General features: G+C 32.5%; 1 protein-coding gene across 1 annotated transcript; it reads left to right on the forward strand.

Annotated features, from left to right (window-relative positions):
* Nucleotides 1-3,433: 3,433 nt before the first annotated feature.
* LOC129218681 (uncharacterized) lies at nt 3,434-12,173 on the forward strand. Its single transcript, XM_054853002.1, has 2 exons — nt 3,434-3,501; nt 11,142-12,173. The coding sequence occupies exons 1-2, from the start codon at nt 3,438-3,440 to the stop codon at nt 11,951-11,953; spliced, it is 876 nt and encodes a 291-aa protein (XP_054708977.1). The 5' UTR covers nt 3,434-3,437; the 3' UTR covers nt 11,954-12,173.
* The last annotated feature ends 212 nt before the right edge of the window (nt 12,174-12,385 follow it).

Below are 12,385 nucleotides of genomic sequence, written 5' to 3' on the forward strand. Positions count from 1 at the left end.
TAAAAAATGCAAAAGAAAAAAGAAAGAAAAAAGAAATGATATTTTTTAGAAGCTGTGCAGCTTATTATCATTATTTATTTTTTTAAATTTCAGATATAATATAATAATTTTACTTGACTTGTTGAAACCTTTTTTAGCAAGAGTCTGTAAAAAATGTCCAATTATACTTGGTTTCACATGAAATGTTCAAATCGCATCATAAATTTAGATCCATTAGTAACTAAAAAATGCAAAAAGGAAAAAGAAATGACATTTTTTGGAAACTGTGCAGTTTAATTTTCTTTTTTTTTTTTTAAATTTCAGGTATAATAATTTTACTTGACTTATTTAAACCTTTTAAGCAATAGTCTGGAAAAAAATGTCCAATTATATTTGTTTTCACATGAAATGTTCAATTCCCATTTTTAAAGAACATGGTAGACTATTTCACATTTCCGATTTAATATAGTACAACATCGCTTTTCCATGGATGTCGCTAATCATCGATTCTGTGCCGCCAAGATTATTTTTTTAAGTTCTAACGGAAATAGTCTTCTCATCATAGAAGATGCAAAACGACAACTGCTTTTTTTCTCACGCTTGCGGATTAAATGAAATCAAAATTTAGAAACAATTACAAAAGATAAGAAAGCACAACGATATCCAGATGCTACAGATATTCACATTTTACCCGATTCCGACACAGGTAAGAAAGATTAAATTTTCTTCTTTTATGGAAGTATTATTGTTAGTATGCATTGCCTAGAAGTATTTTATTTCATGATCAGAAAAATAATTAATCTCTTTTATTGTTTTAATAATTTGGATTAAGAGTTATAAAAAAATAACGACGTTACTCTGGAAAATTAATCTTTAAATTGTTCCGATATTTTGTCTTATTAGTTGGATAAAAATGCTATTTATTTTTAAAAGTTAGAGTATTGCCTTTCTTAAAATAAATTTCCCTTTAGACTGCTTGTTTCACGTGGTGTTACTTGTGTTCAATTTGAACCATTACTGGTCAAACTTGATTTTTAAATATTTAAATTGCTCCACAATGCCTTTATAGATGCATTTACGAAGTAGTTATATTTTTAAAAATTGCTTCGAATAAATAAGTTACATATTTTTTTTAGAAATGCCCCCCCCCCCCCCCCCTTCAAAGAGTCATTGTCTCTGATAAAAAGGTCAGAGCTGCAAAATTTCTTCGTTTCAAGTGTTATTATTTTCTTTTCAAACGGAGTAAAAGGGGAATTTTAGTTTTATATTTTCTAATATGTCTGTAATATTTTATTAAAAATTATTATTTTTCTTTTTTTATATGTAACACAGGGAACAGTGGATTGTTTTTTCCCTTCAGTTATAATTGCACTCAATATATAATAATAATAATATAAATATATTAATAATAATAATAATGAGCAAATGCTTCAAATTATGAATTTTTATGCGGTTTGTAAAAGTAGTCTTGAGTATTAGTTTGACTTTGAATCAGGGCCATAGGCAAGGGGTTGGTTTATAGGGTTCAAACCCCCTCCGAAATTTTTCATCCAAAGAAATGCTTTCCCTTATTTATTTATTTTATTTTATTTTTATTTGTGAAATTAAATTAGTGTGACATAAAAATTGTTTCAACTCATTGTGTGTTTACGGTAGTTATTGAGCAATTCATTTATTATATAACAATATGGCGTTTTGTAAAAACAGCCCCTCCTTCCGTTTAAATAGTCTACAGTAACAAAAATCAATAAAGAATACACATTAAACAAAATTTAATAGACCCTATAAATGTTTCAAAGAATGTGCTTGGTAAAACCATCTCCGAAACAAAAGTCTGGTTACGGCCCTACTTTGAATACTCACGGCAAAGCCCTAGTGCAGGGGTTGTCAAACTTTAGATATTGCAACACCCTTTTCAGACTAAGTATTTTGCTCCCCCTCCCAGTTTTAACTCTGTCTAAACCCTAAAATAACCCTAATTAAAAACTACACATATGGTTAAGTAGTTAGAAACACAAGTAACTATTAAAATAAACATGATTTTTTGTCTCTTGAATTATTTTATAATAAGAGACAGCAGTAGATTCTACTGATTTTAAAATTTTGGAGAAGTTTTATGACAGCAATAAATTAATTTTCCAAAATTAATTAAATTAATAAAAATACATCAATAAATTAATTTTCTTTAAACTTTTCTTCCATACCTCGTGACCCCCCAGGAGGTCACGACTCACCGTTTGAGAACCTCTGCCCTAGTGCAATTTCGCATCGACGAGATTCCAGATGCCTCCATCTGGTGCGAAACTGGGCGTCAAAACTATGTGTGCCATTAACATCCGCGCTTTAACTGTGGTACGTGAAAGTCTAAATATCGTATCGGGGAATCGCAATGGTTCTACAAAAGGCTAAGTATAGCCTAGGGCAGCCCCATTATAAAGAAAAATTAATTATATATTAAGCAGATGATTTCCCTTTCCATACATTTCTTAATGTTTTGTTTTGAAAATCTTCCTTTTCAGAACATACGCTCTTAAATAAAGGGAAAATTTATGCTATCATTAAACTAATCTCATTCATAAATCATAAGACAAAAAAATTACCTTGACTGATAAAAAAAAACAGTAATAAGTAAAAAACAGCACACGTTTGCTTGAATATTGATTTGCATTTATAAATGAAATTGCTAATATGGCACAAAATGATTATCGTAGATTTAAAAATCTACCCGATATTTAAAAAAAAAATCTTTATTTCTGGAGTTTTTAAGGATTAACTAGCTTTTTCATACAACTACAATAAATCACCCCTTAGCCGGAGCTTAGACATAATTACAAGTAAAAAACCACGCAGATTGTCACAGCATTCAGAGGTTGGTATTGGAACTTCGGATAAGAGACAATTACAGGAAAAAAACTTAACTTTTACCTTCACTTTCCGAGGACTGGTTGAAAGCACTTTTACAGACCCCTCACTAGTACTGAATACTTTTAACTACCAGGATGAAGGTAACCGCGGTTTACATGAAAGGTTTACTGCCTTCAGTTCCATTATGAATATTCTATACTAATAATCCCCATCAGGGGCGAAACTGGAGTTGTGGATGACAGGACTAGATGATGGAAACTGGATGACGTAACGAGTTGTTTAGTACTGTAGTATTAGTGTAGTTTAGTACTGTACTGTAATTATGTTTTAGAAACTATCGGAGAAAATTTGAACAGTAAGTTAGTTAATAACTGTCGGACGAAAAAACTTGTCTTATTGTTGATCAAGTTTTCGTATCAAATAATAAGCTTTATGTCCAATGAACTCCACATGAAACTTTGCAAATGTTCATGAGGTTTAAAGTTTTTCAAGAAAAAATAATCACTATCCAAAACTTTCAACACTATTTGCTTACCTATTATTTTGTAATTGTATTATTTTTACTCAACAACATTTTTTTTTTCAGGTCCAAAATGTTGTCCTTACGAAAAGTTATTTTGATCATTGCATTTGCAACAATTTCAACTTTCGCACAAGGTAAATATGACTTTCCGTTCTTCAATAGTTTAATACTTGAGAAAATTGCAATGTTCATTAATATCAAAGAGGTGGATTAAACTTTAAGCATGATGTTACGTTTTAACTACTATCGTTTTAGTTACATGAAAATAGACTATAATATATATATATATGAGAATATATATATTATAATAAGAATATAGATTTTGAAAAAAAGAAAGACAGGTATTTATACAGGGTGTATCAGTACAGCGTTTACAGACTTTCAGGGCAGATAAAGTACACCTAGACTATGAGAAATCACATAACAATGCTTGGTCGGATACGCTTTCCTGACACGATAGTGACGACACAATGCACAAGAAAGACAGGACACGAATAAGGAGAAAACAAGTTTAGTATTTTTAATGCAGCAAAAATACTGGTAAATTTTTGTCTGGTGTACACGATAGATGTTGCTACGTAAACCGAAGCATCAGATGACGGTGCAAGCGCACACGCGGTTTTTGACACACTCGGAAGTCTGCAAATGTCCCTTCGATAAATCAGCTTCTGCCAGATTTGTTAACATGTTTCCATAGATTAAATGAACTGCAGTGCACACTTTGTAAAGGATGAAGTGCGCATTCCGCTACTTCTTGCATCCATTTCTGATTTAAAATCAAGAATATGCTCTGCAATTAATTTGATTGACGGAAGCATGCTGACGAATCTGTTACAATAACTGTTTTACCGATGGTATATTTGCAAACTAACGAAAGGAAATGACGTCAAATATTTGTAAAAGTAAACTTGGACATTTTTCTCCATCTCGCATCAATAGGTAATTACACTTTTTTTTCTTGAAAATTGCATTCAATAAATCATTCCTTTTAGCCAACTAGTTTGTGAAAACCTTGTATAATGATGGAATTACATACAACCCACCTCAACCCTTACGATGCAAAGAAATCATCTAACCAGTTAAAAGTGAAACAAATCGCTGAAAATCTGATTACACTCGGGAGTCAATAACGCCTGCATGAAATTTAGCAACGCCTGCATGAAGCTTATTAACAATTTCCCGGTTCCTAAAAGTGCCCCACGTGCAGGATCAAAGAATTCCTCATTTTCCCACACATGCAGGGAGTCATTCAGCTATGCAACCTGATCTGGCCTCCAAATTACCTTTAAATGATATTCGAAGCAGGGACGGTGTGCAGGGAAAATACGTGAGTTGCGTAATAACGAATTAGTTTTCTCGCTTTTTTGACTCAACGAACGTTTTTACACCGCATTTACTGAAAGAACATGATGTGCCACAATTTGGATAGGCGATTAAAAGAAAGAAGTTCATTCAAGACTGTACTTCCCTATGCATTAATATCATTTCCTGATGAATATTTTCCTTCCTATGTATCTTCCGAAGAGATTCTTTATGTGCTAAAGTCGCAATTGTTCCAGTTGATTATTTTATTTTTTCTCTTCTTTCTTTTTTAAATAAAGAAGCATTTCTTCAGTATTTTTCCATTTTTGACTTTCATTTATTTACCTGTGTAAAACCTTTTTACGTTCAATTTAAGATTGTGAAAAGTGCATTAAAATTTCAAGCACGCTTAAAAATTAATTCGTTTTTTATTTTCATTTTCTGTCACCTATAATAATTAAATTAATCAATTATTAACTGAAATGCTGAATTTTCAGCATATGGCATTGAAATCAAGTGCAAAATATTAGTAATTTCTATATACACACTATACAAAATCGCATCGGACAGAAGTTAAAATGCTAAATTGTAGGTAATAAAGGGAAGCTTAAAGCAAAAAATTAAAAGCAGGGATTTTAACTCAATTATTAGAAGCCAACCGGCTATTAATAGTAGTTTTCCACAAAGACGGACATAAAAAAATGCCAGTAAAAACATTGAATCATAAAAAAACTCATAGGGGAAGCTGCTGTACCCACGGACAAAATTTACTTTTCGATTTTTGCTGGTCTCTGGGAATGGATAATCGATCAGTAAAATTTTCTGACAGAATCTACAACTTATCATATAATTTGGAAATTTTTGTCAGGTGAAAATCTCAAAACTTTCAACTTCAAAATTTTTTTCTTAAAAACCATCTTTTTTGTCCATGGGTACAACACCCCGTTCAACCCGCGGAGAAGTGTCTTTGTACCCATGGACATATAAAAAAATAATATGTAAATAGGTCAGAGGAACTCAATTATACTCAATACATTTTCATATGCCATTTTATATTGAGATACTTCAAACATCCATTGAAAATAACAGTAAACAAAATATCCAACAGAAATTAAACTTTGAAAATTAATCGAAGGTTTTTTTCCCCTTATTTAATTTTTCTTAATTTTTAACATCAATGAACTCTTTAAAAAAATTATTACTCTAAAGGGAGTTAATGATGTTTTGAATAATTAATATGTTTTTAAACAAAAAAATTAACTAGATTCATGATAGTATGGCTCTCTCTGTACCTGCATAATACAGTAAAACCTGTAAAGTTGACCACCCTTGTAAGTTGACCACCTGTCTATGTTGACCGCTTTTGTCGGGAACGGAATGAGTCCTATCTCGTATAATGAAGGAAAACCTCTGTAAGTTGACCACCTCTCTATCTTGACCACCTGTCTATCTTGACCACTAATGTTCGCCAAATTTGGTTTGGAGTATTGTAAAATGCCCTTTGTAAGTCGACCACTTGGTTTATTTTTTTTAACTTTCTTCAGCAAATTATTTCATTTTATTAGTTATTTTTTTTTAATTTTTATTATTATTATTTTCATAGCTTTCCAAGAATGTTTTTAATGCTGTGATGACAGAACAGCATTTTACTAACTAAACAGCAGCATAAAGCTTAATGCTGCTCTTTATTCTCCAAACTTGTTTTTCATTTGTTGTTCTATTTGAGATATAGCTTTTTGTACTCTGTTCAATGAAAATAGATGTCAGTAGAAAAGTTCAAAGTCTTTCCTTTCCGTTATAATATGTTGTGACACAGGAATTGTGCTAAAAAGAGCAGGCCCGGATCTATACATTTTGATTCTCCTGCACAAAATATGTAGGGCCCCTCCCTAGTGGCCAGCAGTGTCTATTAGTAAAGTGAATAAGCCTTAATGCTAGATTTTTTTTTTCTATTTTTTCTTCATTTTCTAGGGCCGTTAGCCCCTTTTAGGACGCGGGCCTCTCGCACTGCGGGTTCGCAGATCTGGGCTTGCTAATGAGTAAAGTTACATGTTTCTGGTGCAAGGGATTAAGAGATAGACATTTTGATTTTGCCTTTATGAACTGGGAGAGTCGAACTTGTTGCTCTTTGTGCTATAAGTTTTACATAAAAAGGTTTCAAAAAGAAAGTTAGCTGAACTTGAGATTAATAAAAAGTATAAAACATTAAAATTAACTGAAAACGGAAAAAGCCAGAGAATATTAGCTGGCATATATGGAATTTCTAAAACTAAAGTGTCTAATATAGTTAAAAACAAGGAAAAACTAACAAAATTATTTGAATAGTATTTTTAATTATTGTTTCACTTTCAGTAATGTTAAACAATGAAAGTGAGTTGAACAGCAAGAGTAAGGGTGAATTCCTCAAAAAATGAATACATGGTGCAAGAAATGACAAAAAAAAATATTACCGCCCTTTATAAGTTGACCACCTGTCTAAGTTGATCGCCAAAGTACTGCACCGCGAGTGGTCAACTTACACAGGCTTCATTGTAACTTCAATTTATATGCAAATTAAAACCTTTAACAAAATTAACCCATTACAAAAAACTTAGTTTAGAATAAACCAACAAAAATCTAGAAACGTTCACTTCATATGAAAACAGGTGGGATTGACGGTCTGAAGATCCTATAACAGGTGGGGGTTACTTCAACACTATATCTTCAAGCCCGACTTCAAATTCATCATCATTGTTGAAAGCAAATTTCGGACGTTGATGACAAGGCACCATTTTGAGGTACTTCACATTGGAAGACTCAGGTGTGACCCAGGGAGACTAAAAATTGCCGTCCGTGGGTAAACATGTTTATGTGTCCTTGGGTACAAAGGTACGCCATTTTGGTTTTGCAAGCCACTCACATCGGCAGGACTAGTTTCACAACTTTAAAAATCAGAAACAAAACCTTCAAAATATAGGGAAACATGATACCAACAACAAAAATTAATAATACAATCCAAGACGGACGAAAAAAAAATATTGCTCATGGTTTTTTTTTTACTTAGATCCTACTAAAACCGAAAATATGATAGAATCTTAGATGCTCGTTTGATGGCGTTGAAACTTCCTGAGGTACTGGAGAGGACGATACCCGGAATTTCTCGACCAACGTCCGTGGGTACAACAGCTTCCCCTAACGCATAAAGCGTGCCAGTTGAGGCGAAGGTCGAAAATTCAAATATTTTAATAATGCCGCAAAATAACTCACGAGATTGACGGGACACTTACGCTTCACACCTACTAAAGGCCATTCTTAAGAAAATGTTCTTAACTCGATTTTTGAAAAAATATTCTCATAAAGCTTATTCTTAAGCAGCGAGATTTCATAGTTAAAAGCAGTGGTTGTATTACATATTCTTTTGATTCTGATAGCTTGAGAAATAGTAATGCCAATAAAAACCCTTCTACTAAGGCAATATGAAAAATCTTGCAGGCTGCCTTTTATCATGAGTTTTAATATTGCAATTGGAACCAACTTTAATGTTTATGTCCGAGAAATTAATATTTTTTAGTTTATTTATTTATTTATTTATTTATTTATGAGTGTTGCATAATAATTGTCATAAATTTTTCACTAATTTAAGAAAAATTCGAAAAATACATTTAATAGGTCATCAATCAATCCAGCAACAATGAGTTGCACAAGAGTTAATTTCGTTATAAAACTTCCTTTCATAGTGTAACCAAAAATATTTTGGTAATATAGAGTCACAATTGTTTCCCATTGCAATACCATTTATTTGTTGAAAACATGAATTATAATTTTTGAAAAAAATAGGCTCATAATTTAAAAAGATTAAAGATTGATTCCTCATTAAAATTGAGGGAGTCATTAAGATGGGCGTGAACAAGGAGGAGGGAGAAAGGACACCTGTTGGCCCGGGCCCGAACCTGAAGGGGGCCCGACTTTTTTAAAATGAGGGGTGAACTATATGTAGGGATATAGAGTAAACAATATGGAGGGGGCTCGCATTAGTCATCTGTGACGAGCCCCAAACTTCTGGGCACGCCCCTCATCATTAACAAATTTGAAAAGTTCAGAAACAGTGAAAAAAAAAAAAAAATCAAGTGGGATATTGGTAAAAAGGTGTCCAAAATCAAATGTTTCTAAAATGTTAATCATGCAAATTGAGTAGATTAATGACTTCAACACTATTATCAATAATCCCAAACTTTTTTTTTCTGCAATTTTGAAATTAGGGCAAAATGTTTTGAAAGATACTCTTTTCTTTTGCAACTTCTTTCTCTTATAATTAGTTCCAAGAATAATTTCATGCACTACTGCTTCTTACTTTGTTTTAGGATAGACATCTGCACACACATTACAGATTTACTATTTTAAACTTCGACCTGAAAATATTTTAAGCATAATTTTGTAACTACTTACTTACCGTGATATGACTTTTTTCAAGGTAGTCATGCTTAAAATTCTCTCCAAATTCTGCACCTCTTTCCGGATGAACGTAAGTTCAAAAATAGTGATTTTCAAGTAATTATTGTAATGTATGCAGAACCCTATTACGCATTGAGCCATAACAATGTAATTCTAGATTTAAAAAAAATAATATTGAAATTATTTACCAGTGCTATGAAAGCACAAGCTCGAACCTTTGTATGCACCACACAACCGTTTTTACGCTCTCCTGCAAAGTAGTGATAATGTGACTTACGTTAGCATGGCTTTGAGATACAGAATAGGGGAACCTTTTTACATTTTTTAAAAGTTTATAAATAAATTGATCGTGAAGAACTTGAAAAAAAAAACCTTAGGTTTGATTCATTTACCCTAATGAAATTCTGTTTTTATATGAGGTTAAAACAAAAACATTTTATAATACATAGATTTAGTAATATATTTCGGTAAATTTTTATCCCGAGAATGACAGGTAGTTGTACGCACCAATGGATTTTTATTTGTTAGAGAGAAATATGTAAGATAGACTTGAAATTTCGTTGCATGTTCATTAATTATGTATGAATGTGAACTTTTATTTAGATGCTATTCTCTTTTCATTTAATTAAAAACTGCTTAGTTTTTTTTTAAGAGGTTGGAGATTTATGACTTGCCTCGCAGGGTAGCTTAGATCCCGGCAGTTATAGCACAACAAAGTTAATTGATATACAAGACAGAACAAGAAAAAAATACGGCACTAAGAGAGGAAAACACATCCACGGCACTGGCAGGAATCGAACCCTCGGCCTCCGGCTTAGAAGATGTAGCTTCTACCACATAGTCACAGAGGCCCTACGAAGAGTAATAAACTGAAAACGCCAGGCGATATTAACACACGGTAGCAAAACAAGTAAAACGTCACATGATTTAGCACTCACACAGTGGTGATTCTCGACAGTGTTGCCAACAAGATTAAAACTGTCTGCATACTCTTTTTCGCTACTCGAGTAGTATTACATTTCTTTCTCGTACTATATTTTCTCTGTTTTCATATGTGCATTTTGTTTCTAATTTTTCCATTCATCACAAAGCGTGTTCCATCAAATATAAGAAACCTCGTTCAAACTACCTTTATCAGTAACCAATCAAACTAACGGGATTAAACTTTCAACTGCAGTATTACTATCAAATATCATTTCTTTTCTCATGCGTCCACAGGATTTTTTTTCTGTAAAATATATGAGTCGGTTAGTATCAAAACCAGCTCAATCCATGAATTTTCAAAGTTTTTTTTTCATTTGTTTTTTTTATACGTAATGTGAAAATACGATGCTTCGTTGTCTATACTATGACGGGATTAAGCAATTTAGAATGAATTCTTCTCAAGAAGTTCGAAATCCGTTGCCAAAAACACGTTTTCAAAATCGGCTCAAGCCATGCATTTTACCATATCGCCAGTCTAATTCAGATGAGTAAAATCAATATCATTATTATAATACATTAAACAACTCACATTTTTAACTGTAGAGGTTAGTTATGTGATAAAAGTGAGAAATCACATGAATTTAAATATAGTTTCAATGGAAACCAAAAGTAACAAAAATAAACTAAGGCCAATTTGTTTCAAAACTAGCTCAATCCAAATTATTTTTACCTGCAAATAATTAGACAATGCCGCTAATTTAAAAAAAGAAAGCAAAAATGAAGTGGCACACCAAATTTTTTTCTAACGGGAAAAAAGTCTTTTGAAAAATTGTAGATGACAAAGTGTTGAATGGTTTTTGTTTATCATATAAAAGTTCTGATCCTAAACGCTTCTTGTGTATTTTAATTTAATTTTATTATTATATTTTTTATTATAAACTGAAGATCCAGATTATGTAATCTACTTCACAATCCATCAATAATGATTATTTGAAAAGTAACAGTACTAATTAATCGACTGGAAATTGTACGTTTAGTATTAATGAAGTGTTTTTTGTGTTTAATGATACACATTGTTTTTCACGGTCTGAAAACCTGAATTTGCTTACTTTTTCAGCTGAGTATTCGGATGAAGAAATTGAACGAGGCGATAAATATGTAGATAAACTCCTGTATCAGATGTTCGTTGATTCAGATGAGGAATATGATCCATACAGGATTGATGACAGCAGAATTGGATTCCACAGACAAGTCGCTTTTGTCAATGTAAGTGGCGAAGCTAAACTTTATGATGGATATATTAAAAATTTAAAAACCTTGCATCGTCCAGAACATTGCAAACTTCGGGAAGAAGGTGATCGATTAAATGTAGCTGCTGATTTGGGAGCTGGGGTGTTACATTTTCACTACTCTGGAACTGTTAAATTCATGAATTGGGGTCCATCGGTTAGCGTCGAAGGCGAATTAGCTTACATAGAAGTGCACATGGAGTTTAGTGTTGATTCGAAAACTGGCCGCAAAGGAAGACTTGAGAAATTTGTGATTGATGATATGCGAGGCATGGAAACGAGAATTACAGGTCTAGGGCCTCTGACTTGGGCAATGTCACCGATTGTTAATGGCGTAGCAAAACTTTTTAAGGGATATCTTCAGAATTTCCTGGAGAAGAAAGTAAAAAATCACTTGGCTAAATATATACCTAACTATCAGTTTCCTGTTGAAGGAATAGTTACCGAAAACCCAACGACTGTAACTGAACCAACGGAGCCAGAGCCGGAACCAGAAACAGAAACTCCAGAGCCGGAACCAGAACCAGAAACAGAAAGTCCAGAAACTGAAGAGCCTGTGGAAGAAACAGAAAACCCTATTGAAGAAGATGAAGATCTAGAACGTAAAAGTTTACATTTTATGAAACGAGCAAGACAATGAAACACAAGCGCATCTGAAAATTAGCTTCATTCGAAAAATTATTTACAAAGACAAAAAAAAGGAACAATTTTCATTTTTGCTCAATATTTATATTCATTTAAATGAGAGTTAAACTTACCAAAAAATGATAAAAATAGATGTTTTACTACTTAAGTATTTCTATTTAGTTATGAAACTCTATTGGTAAATATGCAAATTATTAAAAATTCAATAAAGTTATTACTGAAAAATAATTTTGTACTACGTTCCTTTATGTCCTCCTATTCATCTACATAAACTTTTATCAAACTATCCGTATTAGGCTAGTTTGATAACGGTTTAAATCCACACACCTGCGCTAAGTTTGTGCACAGTGTACACCGCGGTTCCCATGAAGTACATCGCCTAAGACAGGGTTAAAACTAGCAAGTTAGCAAAATAATGTCAGTTGGT

Source organism: Uloborus diversus, chromosome 3 (genome assembly GCF_026930045.1).
Source record: "Uloborus diversus isolate 005 chromosome 3, Udiv.v.3.1, whole genome shotgun sequence".
Taxonomy (NCBI): Eukaryota; Metazoa; Arthropoda; class Arachnida; order Araneae; family Uloboridae; genus Uloborus; species Uloborus diversus.

What these genes read in the sequence shown, in the direction of transcription:
- LOC129218681 (XM_054853002.1), top strand. Translation starts at nt 3,438, where the DNA reads ATGTTGTCCTTACGAAAAGTTATTTTGATCATTGCATTTGCAACAATT. An exon ending in AATTTCAACTTTCGCACAAG is followed by an intron (nt 3,502 to 11,141) that starts GTAAATATGACT and finishes TTACTTTTTCAG; the next exon opens with CTGAGTATTCGGATGAAGAA.